This window comes from Mus caroli, unplaced genomic scaffold, assembly GCF_978045245.1.
Source record: "Mus caroli unplaced genomic scaffold, Mus_caroli_1 scaffold_16, whole genome shotgun sequence".
NCBI classification, from domain to species: domain Eukaryota; kingdom Metazoa; phylum Chordata; class Mammalia; order Rodentia; family Muridae; genus Mus; species Mus caroli.
Window position 1 is genome coordinate 5,347,218 of NW_028227271.1, and position 27,944 is coordinate 5,375,161.

The 27,944-nt window shown below is 49.2% G+C and overlaps 1 protein-coding gene across 1 annotated transcript; it reads left to right on the forward strand.

The window, feature by feature from the left end:
• The first annotated feature begins 1,532 nt into the window (after positions 1–1,532).
• Arf3 (ARF GTPase 3) lies at positions 1,533–27,926 on the forward strand. The gene is made up of 5 exons (XM_021183439.3): positions 1,533–1,753; positions 22,839–23,075; positions 24,263–24,373; positions 24,583–24,707; positions 25,215–27,926. Exons 2-5 carry the CDS (start codon positions 22,928–22,930, stop codon positions 25,374–25,376), a joined length of 546 nt encoding a protein of 181 aa, XP_021039098.1. The 5' UTR covers positions 1,533–1,753; positions 22,839–22,927; the 3' UTR covers positions 25,377–27,926.
• Positions 27,927–27,944: the final 18 nt, after the last annotated feature.

Below are 27,944 nucleotides of genomic sequence, written 5' to 3' on the forward strand. Positions count from 1 at the left end.
GGCAGAGGCAAGCAGATTGCATTTGAGTTCAATGCCAACTTGGTCTATAAAGTGAATTCCAGGCCAGGTGGGGCTACATAGTGAGCCCTGTCTCAAACACAACAAGAACACACACACATATATATGCTGGATGCCTGTGGTGTAATGAAAGCATTCCTAAAGCAAGATGGGGGATGATGTCAGGAGAATCACACAGAGCTAGCCTAGAGTGTGCACTACAGCAGCAGAAACCAGAGATCCTGGCCCAACGAGGGAAAAAAGTCAAGAACAACGACTCCTGAAAGGTGTCTTCTCTAACCTCCACATCTTGCTGGAGCACAAGTGTACCCACAATCTCTCATACAAGCACACACACACACAGTTAATAAATGGGGGGGGGGAAACAAACAATGAGCAAAAGCCAGAGCTTAACAAAGGCTCTCAACAGCAGTGAGTCCTGAGTGGGGACAAATATAATTCTCTTCGTTATCAACAAGCTCCTTGCTGTCCATCTCTTTGTTCACCATCTCTTGCTGTTCTGGAGCCTGCTCTGTAAATCAGACTGGCCTTTAACTCGCAGACATCCACCTGCCTCTGCACCCCAGTCTCCAGTGCTGGGATTAAAAGCCTGTGCCACCACCGCCCCCAGCCAGTCCTGTAATTTTTGAGGTAAACAAGAGAAGACAAACTGGTATAAAGGTATAAACCAGAGACAGATGTGACAAGAGATAGACTCTGTTCCCAGCCTATGTTTGGGAAGGAGAGAAGAGTTATAACATTGCACCAAGCTCTTATACTTGATGCATTTAAAGAACGCAGTGTTCAGTGTTTCTGGCAAGGACCCTTCTAGCTCAGATTCTAACATAGCTTGTGTCTTGAGTCTCAGGCAGTGTCTCCATCACGTCAAAAGATGAGTGTCAGGGAAGGATGGCGGGGGTCCTGGGTGCGCTTTCCTGGGGATACTAAAATCCAGACTCATCTAAAGAGACTTCATGAGAGCCGCCTCTGAGTTTCTGCCCTCTGCCTTTCAGCCTCAACCTCCTAGACGACCCCGATCCAGATGTTCCCTCTAATATCTCGAATGCATCGTTCTTTCTCCTCTTCCTTTATGGGAAAGGATCTCAGAGAAAAGAAAGCATCCTTAGGAACTAGGGAGCTGAGCGGATTAGCAGGTGGGGTGCGAGTGATGCGCTGTTTATTTGGAATAAAACTGGACTAGAGCAGGATACAGCAACCGTTTTCACCCTCCATGCTCCACATGGGCTCTGCTTAAGAAACCCCAGAGACTCCCTGGTCCGAGCCCTGTGGCTAGCGCAGCCAGGATGTGGCAAGGTCCCGGAGCTCGCTCGGCTCGGCTCGGGAGCCTCACCTCAGTGCCCACAGCCCCCTCTCCACGCCGTGCCTTCCGATCCTCCAGCCCCCACACAGGCCCCCGCCTAGGCTCAGCTTCAGCACCGGCTGCTTTTGCTGCAGCCGCTGCCATGGTGATGGGTCTCGCGAGAACTGCCGCTCGCTACCGCGCACTTCTCGCGCGATCGTGGAGGTGGGAAGTAGCCCGGGCTGGGGGTGGGTGTTCGCCGCACAGCTCGTGTCGCCGTCGCGGCTTCCGGTGCTAGGTGGAGGGCGGGCAGGAGGGAGCCGGGGAACGGGCCAGAGGACCAGCTTCGCCGCGGTCGGGTCGGCTTGCGGAGCGGGAGGCAGCGGCCGGAGAGCCGGGCGGAACCTGCGGGGGCGGAGGCGGCGGTGGCAGCCGCGGCGCAGGGAGCAGGAACAGGTTCGGAGCTGGGGAGGGAAGGCGGGTCCGGGCAGGGAAGAGGCTGGGTCAGGGTGGGAGCCCGAGGCCCCCCGCCGCGGTCCGGCTCGCCCCGTCTGGGCGAGGTGCTGGGGTGGGGGGTGATCCTCGCCGAGCTTGAGGACCCCAGCCCCACTCCTGTCCCCGCAGCCGAAGGACGCCGAGCTGGGGTGGGGGCGGGGGGCGCACACGGATTTGTCCTCCGCCTCCCCCGAGGGGGCGACCTGGGCTGCAGAGGGGAGCTTGGGAGGGCTGGGGACGAGGGGGAGGCAGGCTGACCAGTGGGAGGGGACGCGGGGGCGGTGTGGCTGTTTGGCTCTCTTTTCCTTGGGTTTAAAGGGCTGCGAGGAACGCTGCCTTTTCTCTCTCCCTCCCCCGCCCGAGCTGTGGGGGGAACCAAAGAAAAGCGGTGCCGTGCCTTGCCGTGGTTATTCTCCTCCCTCACCCAGCGCGAGGCGTGGGGGGCCGGGGCTTAGCATCAGGGCCTACTGGTGGGGCTCGGCTGGCTGCGCACGGTCCTCACGGAGGTGGCGCTCTGCTCTGGGGTGTTGGGAAGAGGGCAGCAGGTGGGGAGAGGGTGGAGAGGAGTCTGGAGACGGGGGAGGGGGACCTGAGCTAGCTCGGAGGAGAGAGGTGGGGCCTTCCTCCCCCAGGCGGAGCGGGGGCGGTGTCACCGAAGGAGGGAGCAGCTTGTCACTGGCCCTGAGTTTGTGCCTTCCAATCCGCTTTCTTTCTCTAGGAAGTACCAGGATTCCCGGAACAGAAAATGAAGCCTTTGCTTATGCCAGTCCTTTGAAGGAAAGAGGGGGAGGTGGGGAGGTGAAGTTCCCTGTTAAAACCTCAGGGTCCTTTAGTTAAGTCGTAACTCTCTTTTTGGAGAGACTTGTTCTTTTTTTTTTTTTTTTTTTTTTGGGTGGGGGGGGGGTTCCTCTGGGCCAGGAAGAATGTGGTGGGTTATGTATGTGGTCAGGACTAAGAAGAAAATAGTGAGGTCATTAGGGTGACGGGGGTAATGTAAAACCCGTCTCTGCCGCTGTTGCATTGGGTCACCCTTGGGTCCATGGCATGAAAGTTTTATTGGGAGGAGATCTGCTGCAGGAGTCTGATTGCTTGAGGATAGAATCTAGTCTCTGCATACCTCCATCTCTGACCCCAGGCAGGGACATAGGGAACTGTCTTTGCTGCCATTTTGTCTTAGACCTGTTTGGGGATAGTATCCCCACTGTGTGCTGCAGTGGCCATTGGGTTGGCCTTTGGCATGTCGGACCTGCGCTTGAGTACATTGTTAAAGGCCGTTTTAAGAAAGGCCCATCCACTTACATTCAGCTTTTCACACAATGAGTCACTGACCTTGGAGGCAGCTGGAGACAGCTCCCAGGTGTCACACAGTCACTCCTGCACAGTTTTCCTTCTTTCTCTCCTTCCTTTCCTCCTCCCTTACTCCTTTGTTTGTTTGAGATGCAGTCCCCTTGCTCTCCTCAACCTACCAGCTGCCTGCCTCTGTCTCTGGAGTGCTGAGGTTGACCTGGGAACCGAGGCAGACCCTTACTTCCTTTTTTGAGACAGGCTGGATTTGAATCTTGCTTTTGTAAGAACACAGGATAGCAATGTATAGAACTGCGCAAGGTTTCTAGCTACTGCTTAAGGAAGAGGTGAGGAGGGCCAGATGTGGTGACAGGTCTGTAATCTCAACGCTAGGAAGATGTAGTCGGCAGGTAGAGTTAGGCCAGCCTGGGTTACATAGCAAGACTGTCTCAAAACAAAATAAAACCCAAGAAAACCCTGACACATTTGGAGGTAGTTGAACAATTGAGAAGTCTTGTTAGAAGTATTCTCAAGCCTTAAGTGTGTGTTCATCTGAACCCCTTTCAGCACGTACAGCGAGGGGAAGGAGTTCTCTATTGACGAGAAGGAGAAACTTCTTTAAAACCAGGGTTGTTAAAGTTGAGGCTGTAGCTGACAGAAACTGGAATCTGCTTCCTCACATAGCTTTGGAAGTAGATACCAAGAGGCCTGTGAGTCAGAGCACACCAGTGCTTTGGCTAACAGTGTGCTTAGAGGCGGGATGCCTCAGTGATTGAAGCTGGGTTGTAAAGACAGACAAGATGGGGTCAGGCTCACCTCCTGCCTGTGCTGTCCCGAGCTGTCCCATGCTGTCCTGTTGTATACATGTGATAACTTACTTGTTTGCACTTAAGTTTCATTTTTCCTTGTGCATAAGGAGGGTCATGGTAGCAGCTACCTAGCAGGCTGTCGTGAGAGTTAAATGAGATGATAAGTGTAAAGTCCTGAGTACTGCATAGGGCACACAGCAAGTGCTAACTGCCCACCGTCATATAGTGTGGCACCAAAACTCAGGCAGGGCTGCTGTAAAAGAGAGCTAGTTAGTAGAAGAGCAGGGTGGGCCTATGTGAAGGGACAGTTGTTACAGTGACTATACTCAGTGCCTCGTGAGTGGTAATGTTTTATTCTTGTCTGTATCAGCTCATAGCCGTAGCACGTAATGCTTCGGGGAGAGGTGAAGCTGGAGCAGGGCAGGGGCCGAGAACATCCTCTTGGATGCAAGGGCGTGCGGTGATGCAGAGTAGTGTTGCTTAGAAAGGCCACTGGAGGGCTGGCTGGCTGGCTGGCTCAGTGGAGGAAAGCTCCTGCCAGCAAGCTTGAAGACCTGAGTCTGATTCCGTACTCCTGCCCCAGGTCCACAAGGTAGAAGGAGAGAACGGATTCTTTCATCGCCAGTCTCTGGCTTCCAGACAAAAATGATGTGAAAAGAAAAGAAAAATAGATTCTTTTAAGAAAAGTCATTCCATAACTGCGTGTGACAAGTAAGACAGCATGTGATCCTAGTACTTGAAAGGTGGAGGCCAGCAGATGCCAGGAGAGACCTTGTTTGAATAACGAACCGTCTCCCCTCCCAATTGGCACAGTGCTAGACTCGGTTGGCTCTAGTTCAGAGGACTGGAGTTGAGTTCCCAGCTCCTGCTTCCCGAGCCACAACACCTGCAGCTCAGCTCCAGGAGACCCAACCAAACCTGCATGCACACACGTATAATTTAATTTAAAAAAAAAAAAAAAGGATGAGGCTGAAGAGATGGCTCATCAGTTAAGAGCATTTGTTCTTACAGAAGGCTCCAAGTTTGCTTCGGCAGCATCCACCTGCGGGCTCCAAACCATCCTTAGTCAGTTCCGGGGACCCGGTGTCATCCTGGCTTCGTGGGCACCAGGCAGGCGCAGGGTACACTGACATGAAGACAAAGCATGGATGTGCTGAAATAAAGTAAATAAATCTTATAAGGCTGGGGCAGGCTGGGGCTTAGTTGGCAGAGTGCTTCCTTGGTAAGGACAACCCTGGTGTTCCATACCCAGTGGGTATGGTGCCGCTACTCATGGGAGATCAGAGGTTGGGGGGATCAGAAGTTAAAGATTGGAGCCGGGCGAGGTAGCGCATGCCTTTAATACCAGCACTTGGGAGGCAGAGGCAGGCGGATTTCTGAGTTCAAGGCCAGCCTGGTCTACAGAGTGAATTCCAGGACAGCCAGGGCTACACAGAGAAACCCTGTCTCAAAAAACAAACAAACAAAAAGTTAAAGATTGGGGCTGGAGAGATGGCTCAGTAGTTAACAGTGTAGACTGTTCTTCTAGAGGACCTGGACTTGATGCCCAACATTCACACGGTCACCCGGCACAAAGCGGGAGCACGGGCATCTCTGTAAGCAAAGCACCAGAAGCCATAAATGCATAATTCTTAAAAAAAAAAAAAAAAGTCATTTTCAGCTACACACTGAGTTTGAGGCCAGCCTGGGATAAATGAGACCCTGTGTAACAAAACAAAAATCTCAAGAGTGGAGGTGACTTGCAGGTGGTGACTGAACATCCTGGTAGAATTTAGAGGTTCTGTTTTCTGGGAATTCGGGGTCACTGCTGACTAACTTTTCAGTTCTGTTCTTTGAAAATGTTAAGCTCTGTCTGTCTCACACATACTGTGTCAAGGTCCAGAGATTGTGCTATCCTTAATTTCCTGTCAAGCCTTCTCCATGGTGAGATCTGTGGTGATTAGGTGGAGAGCTAACGAAACTCTTCTATAATAAAAGGAATCTGAGAATGTTAGGGAAGCGTTCCCAGAAAAGTGAGGGCTTCGTGGACATGGTGACACCATTAGTCCCAGCACTCAGGAGGTAGAGGCAGATCTGAGGCAGCACTCTGAGCTTAAGGCCAGGCTGACTTGCACAGCGAGTTCCTATCTTTATTTTACTTATGTGATCTTAAATCATTTTTTTTCTATGCGCATTGGTGTTTTGCCTGCATGTATGTGAGTGAAGGCGCCAGATCCCCTGGAACTGGAGTTACAGACAGTTGTGAGCTGCCATGTGGGTGCTGGGAATTGAATTGAGGTCCTCTGAAAGAGCAGCCAGTGCTCTGAACAGCTGAGCAGTTTCTTGGCACTGAGACCCTATCCTTAAAAACCAACCAAACAAACAAACAAACAAAATGAGGGCTTCAGGGGCAGTGAGGCTTTGGGCTTAACACAGTGGTTCTCAACCTGTGGGTCACCTAAATCATAGGAAATATCAGATATTTACAACTTATAACAGTTGCAAAATTACAGTTATGCAGTAGCAACGAGATAATTTTATGTCTGGGGGTCAGCACAACATGCAGAACTGTGTTTAAGGGTCACAGTGTTAGGAAAATTGCGAACCACTGGCTTGGCGTAGGTAAGGGCACTTGAAGCCTAGCCTGAAGACCTGAGTTTGAGTCCTGGAACCCAGGAAAGAACCAGTGCTCAAGTTGTTCTTTAACCTCCATATGGGACATGGTGCACACCTGCCTCCATTTACCACATGTGCACGGGATTGAAGTGTAAATAAACTAGAGAGATGGTCCTCCAGCTGGTCCTATAGTGCCCATATTGGACATTTTCTCTCTCTTGACTTGAGCTCTAGGTGACCCAAGGCACAGTCTCTTGTGGCTTCTATCTCCACTCATGTGTACACTCCCCACTCTCCAGGAGTGTACCCACCTTTAATTCCAGTGCTAGGGAGTCAGAGGCAGGCAGAGATCTCTGAGTTCAAGACCAGCCTGGTCTACAGAATTTGTTCCCGGCCAGCCAGAGCTATATGATGAGACCCCATCTATGGATGGATAGATGGATGGATGGATGGATGGATGGATGGATGGCCAGTCTTTTAGTATTTCTAACTTTCCTGTGTCTCGGTGTTTGGCTACACATGTGCCTGTGTACCACACATGTAGGGGCTAGAGGAGCTCAGAAGAGCTGTCAGATCCCCTGGAACAGAAGTTACAGATAATTTAAAGCTGCGTGTCAGAGCTGAGAACTGATCCTGCTTCCTCTGGAAGAGCAGCCTGTGCTCAGTCACAGAGCCTGCTCCAGCCCTCCCCTCCCACCTCTGCCTCCTGAGTGCTGGAATTAAAGGCCTGTGCCACCACTGCCAGCTGCAAACATTTGTGTGCTTTTCTTTTTCTTTTCTTTTTTTTTTGAAAGTGAAGGGTTCATATTCTAGTTTGGGAAAATATTGTCCAAGGTGTGACCTTTTCTTACAGATTTCTTTTTTTTTTTTTTTTTTTTGGTTTTTCGAGACAGGGTTTCTCTGTGTAGCCCCTGGCTGTCCTGGAACTCATTATGTTGACCAGACTGGCCTCGAACTCAGAAATCCGCCTGCCTCTGCCTCCCGAGTGCTGGGATTAAAGGCCTGTGCCACCACTGCCCGGCTCTTAACAGATTTCTAGAAAGGATCTGTTAGAATGAAATGGCTTAAGACTTGAGGGTTGTCTATCTCCAAAAAGAGTCATAACAGTGTGACGGGTCTCGGTGCCTTTTTGCTCTCCCATTGCTGATAGAGCCCGTCATACATACCCTTATGTGTGGGCAGCAATTATGAATGTTTACATCTAAAATGAAGTTAGATGCAAGAGGATATTTGCTTTCTGTTGAAAAAAAAAAGATGTGTGTGAGATAGGGTCTTGTGTAGCCCAGGCTAGCCTCAAGCTAGCCATGCAGTTGATGAAGTCTTTGACCTAATGCTCCTTCTGCCTCTACCTCTGTGGTGCTGGGATTGCAGGTAGATGTAACAACCCCGCTTTATCAGTGCTGGGGACCGAGCCCTTGGCCTGTGCATGCCAGCCAAGCACTCCACTGACCAAGCTACATTCCCAGGCCTGTTTCTGTTTTTGAATAAAACGTTTAGACTTCACCTTAGGTAGAACTGTAAACTATAGTACACAAAATGTTTTATTGAGGAAGTGGGCTGTTACGGTACTGGGGCGAGTGGGGAACATAATGAAAACCTTTGTATTTGTGGTCTCTTCTTCCCAGACTGCTTGCTGCTGCTGCTGCTTTCCTCTTTCTTCTTCAAGTATAATTGGACCTTTTCTTGGTTATTTAAAAAAGACTTGCCAGGTGGTGGTGGCCTGTTTTAATCCCAGCACTCAGGAGGCAGAGGCAGGTGGATTTCTGAGTTCAAGGCCAGCCTGGTCTACAGAGTGAGTTCCAAGGCAGCCAGGGCTACACAGAGAAACCCTGTCTTGGAAACAAAGTTTATTTTTGTGTGCATACTTTGCTTACATGTCTCTATATGTGCACCACGTGTGTGGTGCCTTGTGGAGGTTGGACTGGAGTTAGAGTTGGCTGTGAGCTACCACATGAGTGCTGAGAACCTGACCTGGTCCTCCAAAGAGCAGCGCATGCTCTTCACTAACCAGCTGTCTCTGGTTCCACTTCTAAAAAAAAATGTATGTTTTATTTACTTTCACTTAAAAAAAAAAAGTTACAGCCAGGCATGGTGGAGCACGCTTTTAATCCCAGCCCTTGGGAGGCAGAGGCAGATGGATCTCTTGAGTTTGAGGCCAGCCTGGTCTACAAAGTGAGTTCCAGGACAGCCAGGGCTATACAGAGAAACCCTGTCTCAAAAAACAAACAAACAAACAAAAAACAAAAACAAAAAAAGTTACTCCGTGTGTGCATGTGTGAGAGAGTACATGCCTCTGTGTGTGTGTGTGTGTGTGTGTGTGTGTGTGAGAGAGAGAGAGAGAGAGAGAGAGAGAGAATTGTTATTTTTCTCCTTCCACCATGTGAATCCTGGGTGTTGGCCTCAGATTTCCAGGCTTGGTAGTAAGCGCTTTACCTGATAAGCCATCTCGACCCTTTTTGAGAGAAGTGTGTATGCATTCTAAACTGTCCTAAATTTGTAATGCAGACCACAGTGGCCTGGTTCTGCCTCCCATGTGCTGTGATTACAGGCACACACCATCCCTGTGTCTTGGCAGGCTCTCAGTCCTCAGGAACACTAGAGTCTGAGAACATGAAAACCACTTTCCTAGTTGTCAAATTCAGGAGAGGGACTGGGGGCCACAGGTGGCTTCCTTTCTGCCTGACAGACATGACAAATGCCCTGTCATCCTCAGTGGAGCCATTTGCAGAGTGTCAGTCCTTGTGCCTGTGCAGGAACGGGAAGCACGTGGCAGCCTTTGCAGATGAAGGGCAGAGTCAGTGCTGGGATCCCAGCCCTGCCCTCTATTACAGCATGCACAGGAAGTGATCATAGGACAGCGACTAGACATCTGAGCTGATGGGTGGCTCTGCAGGCCCAGTCACCGAAGTCCTGCCTAGGCACCCATGGCCTTTGTGATCCGTGACTCCAGCTGATGTGGAATGAATGCATCAGAGGCACTTTGGGAAGCTTTACCTCTGGAGAGTGAGGCAGACAAGTTGAATGGACTACACTTTACTGTTTCTTTAGGCTCTTTAAACAGGAGAAAAATACAGTATACGGGTGTTTGGCTGTGTGCATATCTGTACCATATGCCTGCAGTGCAGGTCAGAGAGTGTCTGATCTCCTGGGATTGGGTAACACAGTTGTAAGCTGCCATATTGGTGTCAAGAATTCAACTTGGGTCCTCTTGAGCTGCCAGTGCTCTCAACCAGTGACCCTTCGCTCCAGCCCCGCTTAGTTTCTGCTGTAGTGGTTGACCTTGTCCAGATTCTGGCTTTCTGTTCGACCTGTTCACTGTGAGCTCCTTGATCTGTACCCAGAGGTCAGATTGGGTTTAAGGCTTTCCTCGCTCTACCCAAGGTCACTGATATATTTTTAGTGTTTTTTTTCCTTTCCTTTTCTTTTTTTTTTTTTATTCTTTCTCTTATTATATCCCAGCCACAATTTCCCTCCCTTCATTCCTTCCAGTCCTTCTCCCCCTCCCCTCCCCTGATCCATTCCTCCATTTCCCTTTAGAAAAGAGCAGGCCTCCCAGGGATATCAGCTGAACACGGCATGACAAGTTACACTAAGACTAGGCACAAACCCTCATATCAGGGCTGGACAATGCCGTAGGAGGAAAAGGGTCCCCAGAGCAGGTGAACGACACCCCCGACTTCCACTGTTAGGAGTCCCACAAAAATACTAAGCTAACAACCATAACACAGAGAACCTGGCTCAGACCCATGCAGGCGCCCTGATTGTCGCGTCAGTCCCTGTAAGCCCCTATGAGCCCTGCTTAGTTTATTCTGTGGGCCTTGTTCTCATGGTGTCCGGACCTCTCTGGCACCTACAGTCCTCCTTCCCTTCTTCACAGTTCCTGGCGCTCTGCCTAATGTTTGGCTGAAGGTTTCAGCATCTGCTCCTATCAGTGGCGGGCACTGATCTATGAGGATGACAGAATGTCACTAGGAACCAGTTCATTAACTTCTTTCCAGTTGTGTTTGGTTCTGATCCATCCTCTGGTTCTTAGCCAGCCAGGCAGTGTCAGGCTTGGGCTCACCCTGTGGTGTAGGCCTCAAGCTGGACCAGTTGTTTAGTGAGGGAAGCACAGCGTAGGCTCTCCTAGGCAGCTGGAGATAACAGCACCACAGAACAGCTGGGTTTAGAGCATGTGGAAGCGGTTCAGATTTTAAGAAATAGAAAACAGAGCAGGGGTTGGTGAGATGGCTTAGCTCCAGTTCCAGGGTCCACCTTCCTCTTCTGTCCTTTGCAGGTACCAGACACCCTTATGGTGCACAGTCATACATACACACATAGCTTCATACACATAAAATAAGGCAGGTGCCACTATAGCCAGCTTAAAACAGCGCAGTGATCTTACCCACAGAGCCATCTCTCTGGCTCAAAGGTTTTATGGATTTTTGTTTGTTTGTTTTGAGACAGGAGTCTCACTTTGTAGTCCTGGCTGGCTTGGAACTTATTATGTGGACTAGGCTGGACTTCAAATTCACAAAGATCCTCTTGCCTTGCCTTGCCTCCTGAATTCTGGGGTTGAAGACATATCCCACCACACTACACCCAGCTAGGATTTATTTTTTTCCAGAGAGAGGTTTTAGCCCAGGGAGCCTTGAACTTGGTATGCAGCTGAGAATGTCCTTGAATTTATTAAAGTAGCAAGAGATGTGATTGAAGTAAGCCAGGTATCAGAAGGCAGATGCGGCTCTCACATGAGGTAGAATATTAAAGTAGTAAGTACAGGAAGAGGAAAGCTGTCACAGTTTTATGTCACCAGAACAAAGACCCCAATGGAAAGCAATCTGGAGAGAAAAGGTTTATTTCCCCTTACCGCTTGTAGTTTATCATGAAGGGACTTCAAAGCAGAAACCTGGAGGCAGGAGCTAATACAGAGACCATGGAGGACCATGTTGCTGGCCTGCTCCCATGGCTTGCTCAGCCTGCCTTCTGTATAACCCAGGACCACCTTCCTGCAGGTGACGCTGTCTGCAATGGACCTCTTACATCATTCACCAGTCATGACAGTGTCTTACAGACCTGCCTACAGGCCAGTCTGATGGAAGCATTTTATCAGTGGAGTTACCCTCTTCAGAGATGATTACAGGGTGTGTCAAGCTGACAGACCAATCTGTATAGAAGGGGACAATGAGATTGCTTAGTGGATAAAGTGCTTATCATCCCGCCTGACAACCCGAGTCAGGTCCTTGGAACCTGTGTGGTAGAAGAAAAGAACCAATTATTCAGACTTGGCCTGTGACCTCCACACATGTTCCACAGTTCTGTGCACACACGCCAGAGAGGAGTGGCAGCTGCCAGTGCTCCATGGAGGGAGGAGGCTCCTTCCTGCTGCGCTGCAGTTGGAGGCAAGTGCTGCATCTCCAGCACGTGTGCGGGCAGCTTGTGTCCTAGCTGCAGGCTGGCTCACTTTGGAGAGTTGGGAACGTGTGCACGTGAGTAATGGTGGTGTTTGCACTGCGGTGTAAGTGTGTTAGCGTCACTGAACCAGTTAAGGTGAAAACAGTCAAGATGACAAGGTTTTTTTGTTGTTGATTTTGAGTTTTTCGAGACAGGGTTTCTCTGTATAGCCCTGGCTGTCCTGGAACTCACTTTGTAGACCAGGCTGGCCTTGAACTCAGAAATCGCCTGCCTCTGCCTCCCAAGTGCCGGGATTAAAGGTGTGTGCCACCATGCCCGGCTAAAATGGCAAGTTTTTTTTTTTTTTTTTTTTTTTTTATATATTTATTTATTTATTATATGTAAGTACACTGTAGCTGTCTTCAGACACACCAGAAGAGGGAGTCAGATCTTGTTACGGATGGTTGTGAGCCACCATGTGGTTGCTGGGATTTGAACTCCGGACCTTTGGAAGAGCAGTCGGGTGCTCTTACCTGCTGAGCCATCTCACCAGCCCCCAAATGGCAAGTTTTATATGTCATTTTAAGACACAAGTATACGGCTAGAACACTTTTGATCCACTGGCTTGTCCTTAGAGGGCCTGTTTTCTCCTGTTCCTCTGCTCTATCTAGTTTGTTTTTATTATTTGTTAGGTGGGAGGCTGTTGTGAGCCTCGCTATGTAGCCTAGGCTGGCCTACAGTCTGATTCTCCTGCCTCAGCCTCACAGCAACTAGAGCTTTGATGCTGCTTTGATGTTTTCTTGGATGAGGGGGATGCTTGCCCATCATCCTGTTTTGTTTTCAGGCTTTTTATTTTCCTGTGTTTAAGTGTTTTGCGTGTATGTGTGTGTGCAGCATGTGTGCCTGGTGCCCATGAAGGTGAGAAGGGAGGCATCTCAGGCATGTGTGAGCTACCATGGAGATACTGACTGAACTCGCGTCCTCTGCAGGAGCCACGCGTCTTCTTCACGGCTGAGTCCTCTTTCGGACCCCTAGGAGTTGGGGTTTTGTTCTGATTTCAGATAGGGTCTCGCTGTGTGTCCAGCTCTTAGCCAGTGTCAGTGCCAGTGTCCCAGCTAGTGGTTTTCAAATTTTAAAAATTACATTTGGCCTGGAGAGATGGCTCAGTGGTTAAGAGCACTGACTGCTTTTCCGAAGGTCCTGAGTTCAAATCCCAGCAACCACATGGTGGCTCACAACCATCTGTACAGCTACAGTGTATTCATATACATAAAATAAACAAATCTTTTAAAAAGTACACTTATTTGTGTCTGTGGGAGAAGGCAACTGTCAGAGCACACACATGAAGACTAGAGGGCAACCTTTGGGTCAGACTCAGGTTGTTGTATTTACTGGCAAGCCTGTCGGCCTGCTGAACCATCTTTCTGCCTCCCGCCCATTCCGTTGTGCATGTGGGTATGGCGTGTGTGTGTGTGTGTGTGTGTGCGCGCGCGCGCGCGCGCGTGCACGCGCTGAAGGACAACCGTGGATGTCCTTTGGGCTGGAGAGATGGCTCAGCGGTTAAGATAAGCACTGACTCTTTTTCCTGAGGTCCTGAGTTCAATTCCCAACAACCACATGGTGGCTCACAACCATCTGTAATGGGATCTGATGCCCTCTTCTGGTGTGTCTGAAGGCAGCTTTAGTCTACTCATATATAAATAAAAATCTTAAAAAAAAAAGAGCTGGGCGTGGTGATGTATGCCTTTAATCCCAGCAGAGGCAGGCCGATTTCTGTTGAGGCCAGCCAGGGCTACAGAGAAACCCTGTCTAGAAAAACCAAAAAAAAAAAAAGAATGACATCCGTCTCTTGTGAGACAGGTTCTCTTGCCCTGTAGCTCACCCGTTAGTCTGTATAGACTGGCTGGACAGTGAGCCTCAGAGAATCTTGTCTCTGCTTTCTTTTTTTTTTTTTTTTTTTTTTTTAAGATTTATTTATTTATTTATTATATGTAAGTACACTGTAGCTGTCTTCAGACACTCCAGAAGAGGGCGTCAGATCTCATTACGGATGGTTGTGAGCCACCATGTGGTTGCTGGGATTTGAACTCAGGATCTTTGGAAGAGCAGTCCCACTTACCCACTGAGCCATCTCTCCAGCCCTTGTCTCTGCTTTCTTACCATGGGGTTACAGGTGTGTACTAACCACCATAACTGGCTGTTTTTACATGGGCTCTGGGGCTCTTACTTGGGTCCTGTGCTTTGAGGGCAAGCGCTCAGCAACTGACCCATTCCCTGTGCTGATGTTGTTTCTTTGAGATAGGGTCTCTGTGGTCTGGGCTGTTCTTACACTCTTGGCATTCCTCCAGCCCCGGCCTCTGGAGAGCTGAGACTGCAGGTGTGAGCTGCCACCCCAGGTTTAGCATCTCATCTTTGTATAATCAAATGAAGCTGGACACGAGAACACTAATGTCCTCCTTTAAAGATGGAAGAAACCATTCTAAGAAGGTCCTAGGGAGCTTCCCAGGGTTCATTGGGCACGGTTTGTTTCTGCGTGCCCGTCAGTGAGCCGGTGAGCCGGGTCATTTCATTCACTAGGCTGAGAAAGAATCTTCCCTGAAATGTACTCCATATTCTGTGTCTCCCCAATTTTAAACAAAATGGGGCTTGCTTAGAAGAAAGTGAAGAAGTGGATGCTCACAGTCAGCTATTGGATGGATCACAGGGCTCCCAATGGAGAAGCTAGAGAAAGTACCCAAGGAGTTAAAGGGATATGGAACCCTATAGGGGGAACAACATGATGAACTAACCAGTACCCCGGAGCTCTTGTCTCTAGCTGCATCTGCATATGTATCGAAAGATGGTCTAGTCAGCCATCACTGGAAAGAGAGGCCCATTGGACTTGCAAACTTTATATGCCCCAATACAGGGGAATGCCAGGGCCAAAAGAATGGTAATGGGTGGGTAGGGAAGGAGGGGGGGTATGGGGGACTTTTGGGATAGCATTGAAAATGTAATTGAGGAAAATACGTAATAAAAAAAAAATATTTAAAAAAACCAAAAAAACAAACAAACAAAAAAAAAAACAACAGACACCAAGGGAAAAAAAAAGAAGAAAGTGAAGAAAGGCTGTGGAGGAAGCAGCCAGTAATTTCTGTTGTCTGAGGCTATCTTGCTTTTTTTAAGGTTCAGTTACTGTTTGGGTAGGAGATTTCCAGGTTCTCGGATCTCCCCTGTCCCACATTGGACTTTATATTTTTGCACAAAAATAGAAATACAAACTGCTCTTGCAGAGGACCCAAACTGAGAGCCGTAAAGTCATACAACTACAACAGCTTGTAGCTCCAGCTCTGGGGATCTGATGACCTCTTCCAGCCATTGCCCTGCCACTCACATGCACACGCCTACGCCATAAAAAGAGATTTAACAAAAAGAAATCTGCATTAAGTTCTAAAGCGAACTTCCTCATCCTTACCAGATGCATTCCTGGCTTTTGTTTGTTTGTTTTTTAAGGTTTGTTTATTTAATATACATGAGTATACTGCAGCTGTCTTGAGACACCAGGAGAGGGCATCGGATCCCATTACAGATGATTGTGAGCCACCATGTGGTTGCTGGGAATTGAACTCAGGACCTTCGGAAGAGCAGTCAGTGCTCTTAACCATTGAGCCATCTCTCCAGTCCTCACCTTTTTCTGTCTGAAGAATTGTCATCCAGTTCCAAGTCGTCGTTGACCTTTCTATTCTTGCTCTTACGTTTAGTCCATCATTAGACCCTGTGAGTTCTACTTTTTTCTGAGACAGGGTCTCTGTATTTGATCTTGGCTCTCTTGCTGTCTAGACCAGGCTGGCTTTGAACTCAAATCCTCCGGCCTCTGCCTCCAAGTCTGTGCCCAGTGAGTCCTACCATATTAATGTTTCAGATCTCTCTTGTCTTCTGCTGCTACCTCTTGCTACTAGGAACTTAAAAAAAAAAAAGATTTTATTTTCCATGAAGATGCGAATTTGCCTGCTTCTTTGTAAGTCTAGCCTGTGTGTGCAGTGCCTGTGGGAGCCATTTGTGAGTCTTTCTGCCTCCATCTTTACAGTGCTGAGACTATAGCTGTGTGCTACTGCACCCTGTGTATGCAGTCCTGGGATTGAGCCAGCACTTTCTCTATGCTAGGCGAGCTCTAGAGCAGAGGCCTTGCTTGGTCCCCTCTTCCTTATTCAGTGTACCTTTTGACAAGTCAGGGACAGACAAAAGAAGTGCTTCCTTGGCTTTGAAAATTGTACAATTTACTAAGATACCAACCAGTTCTTGTGTTCTGACGTAAGTGTTCTTGAAACAAGAAGTAAAATGCACGGATGTCTTCAGACATGGTTGGTACTTCGTACTTTTAGCTCCAGCACTTGGCAGAGGCAGGCAGATCTCTGTCTGGCCAGCCAGGGTTATATAGTAAAATCCTGACTCTAACAGGAAAAAAAGATGAAGGTGGAGGACACAGCAGCAACAGCTGGGTGTGGTCACATGCTCCAGTGTTCCCAGAGCTTACGAGACAGACCAGATGATCTCTGTGAGTTGAAGGCCAGCCTGGTCCACATAGTGAGCTCTAGGATATCTAGGACTATTTAGACCCTGTCTCAAAAACAAACAAATACAGCTAAAAATATATTAAAGCTATGACTAGCCAACAATTAGTTCAGGAGACTAATGCAGACTCACTGAGTCCTAAACTATTGGTCTTGTGGTTATCAGTGTTTCAGATTCCATTTCTGTTAGTGATAGAGTCCTCAATTTGAAAAGGACCTGGGAACACCATTGCTCTTACTTACAGCCAGGCAGTGGGGGTCGAAAGGTTCTTCTGCCTTCCTCTGGACCCTGAAGAGGATGGTGGAACTAGATCCAACATCTCCTGAAGCATTTCAGGACACATGCTTGGTCCAGCTTTGCAGTCAGATGGGAGGAGTGTGTCTAGTTGACCCGGGCTAAACACGTAAGCCAAGATGGCCGAACAGCTCCCCGTTACTGTTTATGAAGTCAGAGTTTCATGCTTACTCCGAAGACAGTTTCCCAAGTACACTACCTGGCCAGCTTAGCTGCAGGGTGGTTTTAGGAATGCATTCTGGTGCAGGGATGTGCATAGGGTGAGAGCAATAGCTCAGCCCTGAAAGGCCAAGGCTCACAACAGAGATGATGACGTCTGTATAGGCAGGGATTGGTGTTCTAAGCATTGCTAAAAGCTGCCACTGCCCTAGTGACAAGGACAGAGTACTGTGTCTTAATAGGCAGAGAGGAATAGAGAAAGCCAGAAAGTAGCATCTCCTTTGGAATGCTAAGTCAAGCTCTTAATTATGCTAAAGGGAGGCATAAACTCTGGCTACTCCCAGAAGCTACCAGGTATCTGTGAGATCTTTGATTTGACAAAGGGGAAATTCCACTGTTTTGTCCTTTTAGGAGGTTCCTGAGCTAGTTTTGGGTTCAGCTGTGTCTGGAAAATGGCCAGGATTTGTCAGCTCCTACCCAAGCTAAATTGTATCTGGATTTATTTATTTATTTATTTATTTTAAAGATTTATTTATTATATGTAAGCACACTGTAGCTGTCTTCAGACACTCCAGAAGAGGGCATCAGATCTTGTTATGGATGGTTGTGAGCCACCATGTGGTTGCTGGAATTTGAACTCTGGACCTTCAGAAGAGCAGTCGGTGCTCTTAACCACTGAGCCACCTCTCCAGCCCTGTATCTGGATTTATTAAAGGTATTTAGTAAATAGTCATACTATTTCAGGAGGGACAGTCATGAACTGTGCAGAATTTTTAAACTTCCTGTGAAGTACCAAAATCCAAAGGGCACTATAAATTCAAGAAACGGTAGGGTTTAGATATCAGTTGGTGTGGTAGTACAAGTGTATAGAATCTCGGCTCTGGGGAGGAATGGAGACGGGGGTCACAGGTCTTCCCTAGCTGATCTTCCTAAAACCAATCCAAGGGCATGTTTGTTACCTTGAGCAGAGAACGTTTACAGTAAGGATTGCCCTTTCTTGTTAAGTATGTGGTTAAACTTTAGTAAACCAGTGTGATTGCTCAGGAGGTGAGATGCAAAGGGCAGAGCTGTCAGTCTTAAGGCTGGATCTTTGGAAGAGGAGTCCCCACCCTACACACACACCCTGTTGCTCTTGTAAGAAACCACCATGTTAGTTGATGCCACTGCCCTGCCCGGATCTGACGTACATAAAGGCAAAAGCCATTTTTACTGGGTCACAGTCTACCAGGTCTCTGGCTTTAAAGAATTAAGTCTGTGGAGATGGTGTACAGTGAAGAGGACATAGAAATGAATTTTTAGGGGACATTGAGCAGGTCAGGGTGCTTGCCACCAAGTGTGAAGGCCTGAGCTTGGTTCCTGGGATCCTTGTGGTGAGGAGGGAGGCGGCTCCCTTGTCTTCTGGCTTGCAGATGTTCATGGCATGCCAGATGTGCATAGACACATATCTTAATGAGGAATACACATATTTTTGAGTGTTCCCACAGGACAAAGCCAAGGTGATTATTGCATGTGCCACCATCAGGGAATCTTTTCCTTGGGAGCCAAGAGGAGTGCATCAAAACTGGCAAACAAAGGAATTTTCTTCTATGTCAGTCCAACTTGGGAGACATTCTGTTAATGACTTTATTTTCCCCAAAACAATGAAGCACCCCCCCCCCTTTAACATTACGTTTACTGTGTGTGTTTGTGTAAGTCGCTCCTGCTGCCATGCGTGAGGTGGTCAGATTCCTTTGCTGTGGGTCGTGGAACTCTCACTAGGATGTTAAGGCAACAAGTGCCATTCCTGGGTGGGTGAATCATCTTGCTGGCTCACAAAGAAATGTTCTGTGTGCTAATAATATAACTTAAAAGTAAAACTGATTTCCATATTGTATAAAATGATAAGCGGTGGCATTTCAGACTGCATAGCCACTAGAGCTACAGTTGTGAAGAATGTGCGCACAGGTCTAGAGAGGCGGTAGTTAGAGCATGCGTTCTTCTTGCAGAGGACCAGCATTTGATTGTCATTGCCCACATGGTGACTTAGAACCATCAGTAACTCCAGTTTCATGGGATCCGATGTCCTCCCCCAGCATCCTCAGGCTGTACGAAGTCTACTTACATAATACAGCCACGCCCACACATACAAAAGAACTTGTACATTTCTGTTGTCATGTGTAGCACTTGAGCTCTCTATGTGTGGTCTGTTTGATCCCTCAGTTTTCTCCAGGCCTATGTCCATTCTCGCCATCCTCCTCTTCCTTCTGGGTGTCTTAGCTTCCTATCTTTTAGGGCTTTTGGAAAGAAGTTTGGGCTAGCTTTGGAGAAACAGGGTTAGCAGACAGCTTTGTGCTTTTGTCTGTGGCTTGCCCATCATCTTGGATTTATTTCTATTAATGCCCCCCCACACATTTATTATGGGTATGTGGTGACAATGACAGTAGGCAATGAACATGGACATGTAGTGCATGTGGCTTTGGTGCGATGTTCATTCTTGATGAATCCCCCACCTCCATCCCACATTAACCCAGACTGTCATCAAACTTGATAGATAGTTGTGGGTAGCCTTGAACTTCTGATCCCCTTGCCTCCAGGTCTTAAGTGTTGGAATCACAGATGTATGTCACCATGCCCAGCTACAGCACATTGATCAACTGTAGTCCATAGATAGCAATCCTACTGGGCAGAAGAAATGACACAGGGATATCTATGGTTGAAGCTCATGTCAGTATGCATGATGGATCATCCATAGTGATGTAGTCATGAGTGTGAAGACAGCATTTGGGAGGCAGAGGCAGGAGGATTTCTGAGTTCGAGGCCAGCCTGGTCTACAGAGTGAATTCCAGGACAGCCAGGGCTACACAGAGAAACCCTGTCTCAAAAAACCAAAAAAAAAAAAAAAAAAAAAAGGATACAGACCTTGCAGAAGGGATTACATTTTATTTAGGGAGATGACTATGTACCCATTAATAAAAAAGCAAGTCACAGGGTAATGTGTGCTGCATGAGAAGTTCACATCTTTCAGGGACTTTGCAGGACAGATGTGCAGCCAGCTTCTCTTTCTCTCCAGGCCTTCCTCCTTCTACCTCACAGTGCTCCACTAGAGCCCGTGTCTCTGTTGTCAGGTTACGGTCAACTTTGAATTGTAACTTCAGCATGACAGTTGAGCAGAGAAGTGAAGGGTTATCTAGAGGTTCAGAGCCAGGGCTATTGGCTGCTGGTCTTGTTTTTCAGCAGCTGGTCTCACTGTGATCATCTAATCAGTGCTAGCGTGGTCATGGAGGACAGACAGGGAGAAGTGTGTGATATAAGTAAGATCCCTGCCAGAGCCTAAAAACAGCTCTTCAGCGCTCTCTGCACCATCCCAGGAAACATGGAGAACGTTTTCCTTGTGGAGGTCATGGTACCAGAAACTCAACTACTATAGGTTGCTGAGGTTGGGATGATCTGATCTTAGTAGCTGGGCGAGTGTCCCTGTCACTCCTCCTCCCCCTTCCTGCCCTCACCTTAGGAATGTGTAAGGGCCTTAGATTTGACTGGGTGAGTTGAGCTGGAAGGACGGCAGGGCTGGCAAGTGGGCAGCATGGCTAAGACTGAGTCCTGAAGTCCAACAAGCCCTGTTGCTGGGGTGTGAGCTGGGAGGCCTGGGAGAACCACACCTGGCTCCTTAGTGGGAGTCAGGGGATGTCTGAAGATGAAACGCTTCTGCACTCAGTTCTTTTTTATTTTTAGACAGCCTAGTATTTCAGTCCCTAGGGGCTCTTGATCTGACTTCTGTGCACTAGTCTGGAATTTGCTACAGAGGAATAGGGGAAACAAAACAAGAAAAACAAAACAAGCCTGAAGGAGTTCTCAAAAAAGTGACTAAACTCCCAGCAGACTTCCCTGATTGACCTTGTAACTAGGAATTTTCGCTGCCCACCTCTCACATTCCTGGGTTTAGATGCGCTCTGTCCTGACCTGTTCCTTCGCCTTCTGGGTTTGGGGTGTGTGTCGCTGGTTTCCAGACTCTGTAGAGTGCCAGCAGCTGGCATATGATGATCACTGAACAAGCTGCCCGCTGACACATGCCTCCTGAGGCACAGAGAGCTGCCTGGCGTGGGTGCTCTGAACCCCCGTTGCATGACTGTTTCAGAGGTGCGTTTCTAGACCAAGTATGCAGTGCACACCTATAATCCTAGCACTTAGGTCGAGGTAAGAAGAGCACAAGTTCAAGTTTATCCTTGGTTACAGAGAGAATTTGGGACCAGCCTGGGCAATAGGGACCATAGCTCAAAACATTTTTGTTGGATGGAGAGATGACTCCGGGCAAGAGTGCTTGTTCTTGTAGAGACCTGAGTCAGTTCTCAGCACTCACATAGCAGCTTATAGTCAGCCATTTTTAAAAAGTGGTTTATTTATTTACATATCTTACGTATATGAGTGCTCTGTATGTATGCATATCTGCACGCCAGAAGAGAACATTGGTTCCCATTGTAGATGGTTGTGAGCCACTATGTGGTTCCTGAAGATTGACCTCTGGAAGAACAGCCAGTGCTCTTAGCCACTGAGCCATCTGTCTAACCCCCTCATAACCATTCATTCCTCCAGTGGAATCTCCTGCCTTCTCTGGGCACAAGAACACACATGGTACAGAAATAAATGCAAGCCAAATCCTCATGCCCAAAGTAAGATTCTTGGATAGAAAAGCAACGCATTTGTCTGGGTGGGCTGTGGGAGAGGTGGTCTTGCTATGGGACTGGCCTGGAGCTTCAGACTCTTCTGGTCCCACTTCCCGATTGAGGAGCTAGGAGGCAGAGCTGGCACGGCTGCTGTGCTGTGTATGCAAGGCTGTCTGTCCGTGAGGAAGTGCATGCCTAGTGGATGCTTTGTCTGCGGAGAGCAGTGGTGGCCCACAGCTGTCCCGCATCCTCACAGTGGCTCACAGCTGTCCCACATCCTCACAGTGGCTCACAGCTGTCCCACATCCTCACAGTGGCTCACAGCTGTCCTACATCCTCACAGTGGCTCACAGCTGTCCTCACCCATTTAGCAGGGGTGTCGGGTGTTGCTGTGAACCACTGGTGAACGAACAGTCAGTCTGCTTGAGCTGTAGGTGAGGTCGATAGAGTTCTTCAGAGTTAATTGGACTGTTGAACTGCACCAAGCATTCTTAGGTTTCAGGAACACAGTGCTGCAGGGCCTCTTGGTTTTACTAAAGGGAGCTTGAAGCAACCAAAGGTTTTGAACTGAAGAACCAAAGGGCCTGGTTTGGCCTTTAAAGTCACTTTGCCTGTTTTGTGGAGAACAGGCTAAAAGGCTAGGAAAGACAGAGGGACAAATTGATTACCTGCTTGCAGGTGACCTTATGGGACAGCTCTCCCTGGGTGAGCCAGAGAGAGCTCCCCACCCTCCCAGCTCTGGATGTAGTTGTATCGACAGGGGAAGTAAGAACAGCTCAGGGTGTAAATGGCCAGTGTCTTCTAGAAGTCTTGCTTGCAGTTTTTCTTCCTCAGTTACCCTGGTGTGGAAGGCGCATTCTCTGACTAGAGCAGACTGTAAACCCCAGGAACCTGACAAGCCTGAGCCTTGTCAGCAGTTACAGGGCCACTCCTCATTCCTCACTCCTCCACCGTCTCAGAAGGCTCAGGTTGAGGTTGGCGGAGGGAGAGGCAAGTGGGTTTGCAGCGCTCTGGGGTGTAACAGAGAACATTGGAGTTGAAATGACTTTAGAAATCTCCGACTAGAACCTTCTTGATTTTTAGGTGCAGCTCTGCAAAGATGAAGTAAGCAGCCTTCCTAGTCACTGCAGTAGATTGCTGCCATAGCAAGGGCCCTACATGCCTCCTGCTTGCCTCTGATCTCAGACATTCAGTCTGGGTGTGAGTGGGCCTTGGTATTCATAGTCCCTTCTGGTGTTTAGCCAGGAGTGAGTGAACTACAGGCTTGACTTTGGCAAATTCCATGAATATGAAGTCTTTACAAACAGTTGATGGTAAGGAGTTTGTGTTTCCTTTGTCTAGGGTCAAGCCCTCCATATCCAGGACCAGGCTAAAACCAGATTACACTGCCCCTCTCTGGGCCCTATTGACTTAAAGCAGCCACTGTAATCATGGGCAATATCTTTGGGAACCTTCTGAAGAGCCTAATCGGCAAGAAGGAGATGCGCATCCTGATGGTGGGCCTGGATGCTGCCGGGAAGACCACCATCCTGTACAAGCTGAAACTCGGGGAGATTGTCACCACCATCCCGACCATTGGTAAGGGCAAGCTGAGGGGAGGCAGGCAAGGCCTTCCCTTCCCAGGCAGGTCCACACACCTCACGGGCTTCAGAGAGAGTGTCTGTTTAACTTTGGCAGGTGCTGGAGCTGCCGTTTGCCCACCTGCCCTGGCCCTCTGATGCGGGAACTTCCTTCCGCCCGCAGCCTGGCACTCAGCAGTGCCCTCAGGCATTAGGCTTGGTTTGTTCTCCGTGTTGTTTGGAAAGCAGGTGAAGGGCTTTGATGTTCCTGCCAGAGGCCTGGAATTGCTTTGGTTTAGATCTTCAGTGGCACTCTCAGTTAAGACCTGCCTGTTGGAGGGAGAACATTTGCTACAAACATGGGGCTGTGGGTCCTCCTCCTCAGCTGGGGCTCCTCTCTCAGGCTTCCCATTGCCTCTCACTCCACATTTTTTTTTTTTTTTTTTTTTTTTTTGAGACAAGGTTTCTCTGTGTAGCCCTGGCTGTCCTAGAACTCACTCTGTAGACCAAGCTGGCCTCTGCCTCCTGAGTGCTGGGATTAAAGGAGTGTGCCGCAACCACTATCCCTCCCGCCACCCCCCACCCCCACCCCCCCCTCCCCCGGCTCTCACGCCACATCTTAGCATAGATCTATTGTATTGATCAAGGGCCAGAACAGAGTCCTTTCTTTGTAGGATGGAGGACCAGAGTCTGAGCGACAGGAGAACGCGGCTCTCATACCATCCAGGCAGCTGTGCGCCCTCTGATCAGAGTTTGCCCTTGTTGACTTCTTCAATTTTCCTTCCTAAAAAATACATACCTCATAATATATAATAGAACATACACTTTTAAGTGTGTTTATGTTTTGCATGTATGTATGTATGTACCACATGCATGCATGTGTAGTGAACATGGAGGTCTAGACAGGCCCTCAGACCCCGTGGAACTGGAGTTACGGATGGTTGTGAGCCACTTTGTGGGTACTGGGACTTGAACCTTGGCCTTTGGGAGAACAAGTGCTCTTAGCCACTGAGCCATATCTCCAGCCCTTTTAAGTTTCCTTTTAGACTCCCCGGGTCAAGAACTACAAGGTCCCAGTATCCCTTAAGCTTTCTGCTATTGGTGTCACATGTAAAGCTGAGGAGAGATGGAGCGAGCTCATTGGGTTACTATTGGTAGGGCCTATTATTTGAGGCCAGTGGCCATTGACTTCTTTACCTCCCAAAGGGTTTAATGTGGAGACAGTGGAATATAAGAATATCAGCTTCACAGTCTGGGACGTAGGTGGCCAGGACAAGATTCGGCCCCTCTGGAGACACTACTTCCAGAACACCCAAGGTAGGACAGACAGAGCTCCTGGGGTTGGCATTGCCGGGCTTGTGCAGAGCATGGCTGTTCTCTTAGTTATGGGTGGCCATGGCCAGCCCTTGCCCTGATGCAGCTCTTGGAAGTGGAGAAAGGGGAACGTGTGTCTGGAGGGTGTGGTGCGGGATAGGACAGGGGACATCCGTCGTCTCTGTGTGTCCCACGCTCTCTCTGCTCTCCAGGCTTGATATTTGTGGTTGACAGCAATGACCGGGAGCGAGTGAACGAGGCCCGGGAAGAGCTGATGAGGATGCTGGCGGAGGATGAGCTCCGGGATGCTGTACTCCTTGTGTTTGCAAACAAACAGGTGAGCTTTCCCCCTTTCCCTGCATCTGGGAGAGCATCCTGGCTGTAGGAGTCAAGGGGCCTTGGGCTCGTGGGTGAAAGGCCTGGAACTACTGCTGACAGGTTGGAAGTGTGAGAAGGAGACGCACTTGGCTTCTTCATGCTCTTCTCCTTGTTCCCCAGCCCAGCTGTATCAGCAGCATTTAAGTCCTCAGGATCAATGTGGTAGCATGTCTGTTCAGGATCTTTATCCTCCCTGTACTTCCGTGTTCTCTAGCTAGCCTTGCTCCTGCTGCCAGACTTGTCATCTGAATCACACACACTTATAACCCTACCTCTTCTCTATCTAATCCCCTGGCCCTGCAGTTCTGGAACCACTGGGCCTGGAGCAGCTCCTTCAGATCTTGATCCGAGTGTCCTGAGTTAATGAGCAGGTGGCCATATATGTGCCTCTGACAGATGGGTGCTCTTTCTAGAGCCTTTGACAGGTGCTGAGGTATCTCTCTGTGTGTGTTCCTTTGTGCTGCAGGATTTGCCGAATGCTATGAATGCTGCTGAGATCACAGACAAGCTGGGGCTGCACTCTCTGCGTCACCGCAATTGGTACATTCAGGCCACCTGTGCTACCAGCGGGGACGGGCTGTATGAAGGCTTGGACTGGCTGGCCAATCAGCTCAAAAACAAGAAGTGAGAGCCAGGCAGCCCTCTCTGACTACCCCACCCACTCCTGACACATACCTGTTGTCTCCTTACCCCAATTTCCCCTTCTTCCTCTTGAAAGTGGCCAAGGTCCTGGGTATCATGTCCACATGCCCAGCAAGCGCCTTGCCTCCCTCCTCCACCCCCCTCCTCCCTCCCTGTACACTGACACAGTCAGCCCCCAACTGCTGTCCTGATGATGAATCATTCCAATTTACTGGATTTAAAACAGAATGAAGCTGTTACGGTTTCGTGGGGTGGTCCCCATTGGTTTCAGGAGGAAGAGTGGGGTGTTCTCTGTTTGCTGTTTGGCACTGGTTGCTGTGCTCTTGGCATCTGAGTCCCTTCCCTGTGTCCCTGGCCACTCTCCTCCCTGTCATCCTTTCCTTCTGAACCCTCTCCTATTCTCCATGGACATTGCACGGGCCTCTCTGTGTGTGCGTGCATGTGTGCGCCTGTATATACGTGTATAGAGAGATATATATGTAGGGTCAGGGGAGGGAGCAGAGCGCAGCTCAGGGCTTACAGCCGGAACACTGCGCACTGGAACCTGTCCCCTGCCCTTCTGTGTTGGTGAGATAAGGGGATGTGGGTGGGTCCCATTGCTTTCCTCTCCGCAGGTGGCATTCCTGGATGTTGGGATACATGATGGGCGCCTTCGGCCATCTGTCTTACCTTTCCTTCTCCACTATGATGAGCACATGAAGTGGCATTGGTCTCTGGGTGACTGTTCCTAAGGAGCTGCCGTGCTACTCTGCCTCATTAGTAGCCCGCTTATGCTATCAGTCTAGAGTGTTGTATTGATCCTCCCCCACCGTCCTCAGATCTGCTCCTCAGGAACTCAGAGGGAGGTGGGTTAGTGGGACCTGCATGTAGAGGGTGGACAGTGGTCGGGGGAAGGCCTAGTTTTCCATCTTACTGTCATAAGGAGGAGAAGGCAAGGCATGGAGCAGTCCTGTTCCTGCCTTCTGGTCTGTCAGAGATCTCTCCCCTTAGTAGCTCTGCTGGCCTGATGAGGACTGCCCAGGTGGAGCAACGAGAAGCCATGGACTGGGGGAACATAGCCGACCTCAGTATCAACTCCCTGTTCTCCAGTTCTCTGTCAGTTCAGGACCAGGAAAGATGAGTTTCTGTTGTCCTCGATGTCCTGTCCCCCACTTCCTGGCAGCTTTCCCCAGTCCTCACCCTGTCCTGAATAGGTCTGTGGGGTTGGAGTAGATGCCGTAGGACCCTGCATGGCTGAGCCTGGAACTGTGATCTTCAGGGCCTTCCCTCCCTCCATCCTCTGCTTGTTCAGCTGCTGCTGCAGGTCTGTAGAGGGCGCTATTCCAGAAGCTCTGACCTGGGTCCTGACTTGTCACTGCACTGAAGCTGTGGCTGTTCTGTGGGCTCCTGTGTGTGCTGGCTGCGCCCTGAGCTCCAAAACAGCTGCCCGTAACCTCTCTGCTAAGGTCAGGACCCTGGGCTCTCTGCAGCTTGGCCAAGGGACTCTTCCCAGAGGCCTGTTCTGAGTTCCTCCACTCAGTGGCCAGGTTTCCTGCCACCTTTGTCTATAGCAGGCAGATAAGTTCCCCAGCCTACTGTCAGCTGAGCTGTGCGAGGTTCCAGGATGTCTCTCAGTGCAGGTAGTGCTGTGATACCCCAGACACTATGTGAGCATGTGCTCTAGACCTGGTGTGTGTGTGTGTGTGTGTGTGTGTGTGTGTGTTCTCTACATGGGGGTGCCAGGGATTCTGTTTCATTTTAAATGGGTTCCTTCCATTCCCTGCATTCCTCTCTTTACTGTTCCTGCATCCCCCTCTGTCGCCCTCACTCTCTCTGCCGTTTCTAAGCCCCTATCCCCTCCTTTCTGTTGCTGCTGTGAGCACCTGTTTGCCTTCTCCGTTCACTCACCACTTTGCCTGTTTGGTTTTGGTTTTGTCTTCTGTTTGATTTTCTGTTCTATCTTTGCTTTGAGATTGGTGAGGACTTTGCCTCTTTCTCTGCCACGCTCTCTGACCTTCCTGCTTAGATGCTAGTTCCAGATAGGTTTTGTACATTGCAGACATGAGTCCACTCCTGCACCCCTTACCACAGCTTATTTTTCTCCACCTCCTGGGACCAACCTGAGGCTGAGCAGGCTGAAGCAGCCTTGAATGTTGCCTTGGTGCATGCTGCTCCAGACACATCCAGCAGGGGGCAGTAGCATCTTGGTAACATCCCTGGCTTTGTGGGGAGGTGGGGGTGCTTTCTACATTCCCTAATCCATCTTTAGGGTTGGATGTTCCATCCCATTTCTGTGAACTCCCTCTCTTGCTTTTCTCAAGTTGGTTTCATTTTTTATCTTGTTCTACCTTTCTTTCTGGGGACTTCCCCTTCCCTCCACCTCCAAAGTTTGTGGTGTTACAGTGGTATCTGCAGTTCTGAAGTGGGTTTTTTTCTTTTTGCTTTCTCTGGAATGTAGACTGTACATGTTTAATAACTTGCCTTCTCTATCCTTGCTCAAAAATGTGGGATAATGCAATGACTGTGCCCTGGTTGGAAATTAAACTTGTTTTACGCAGCTCTGGCGCAGCCCTTT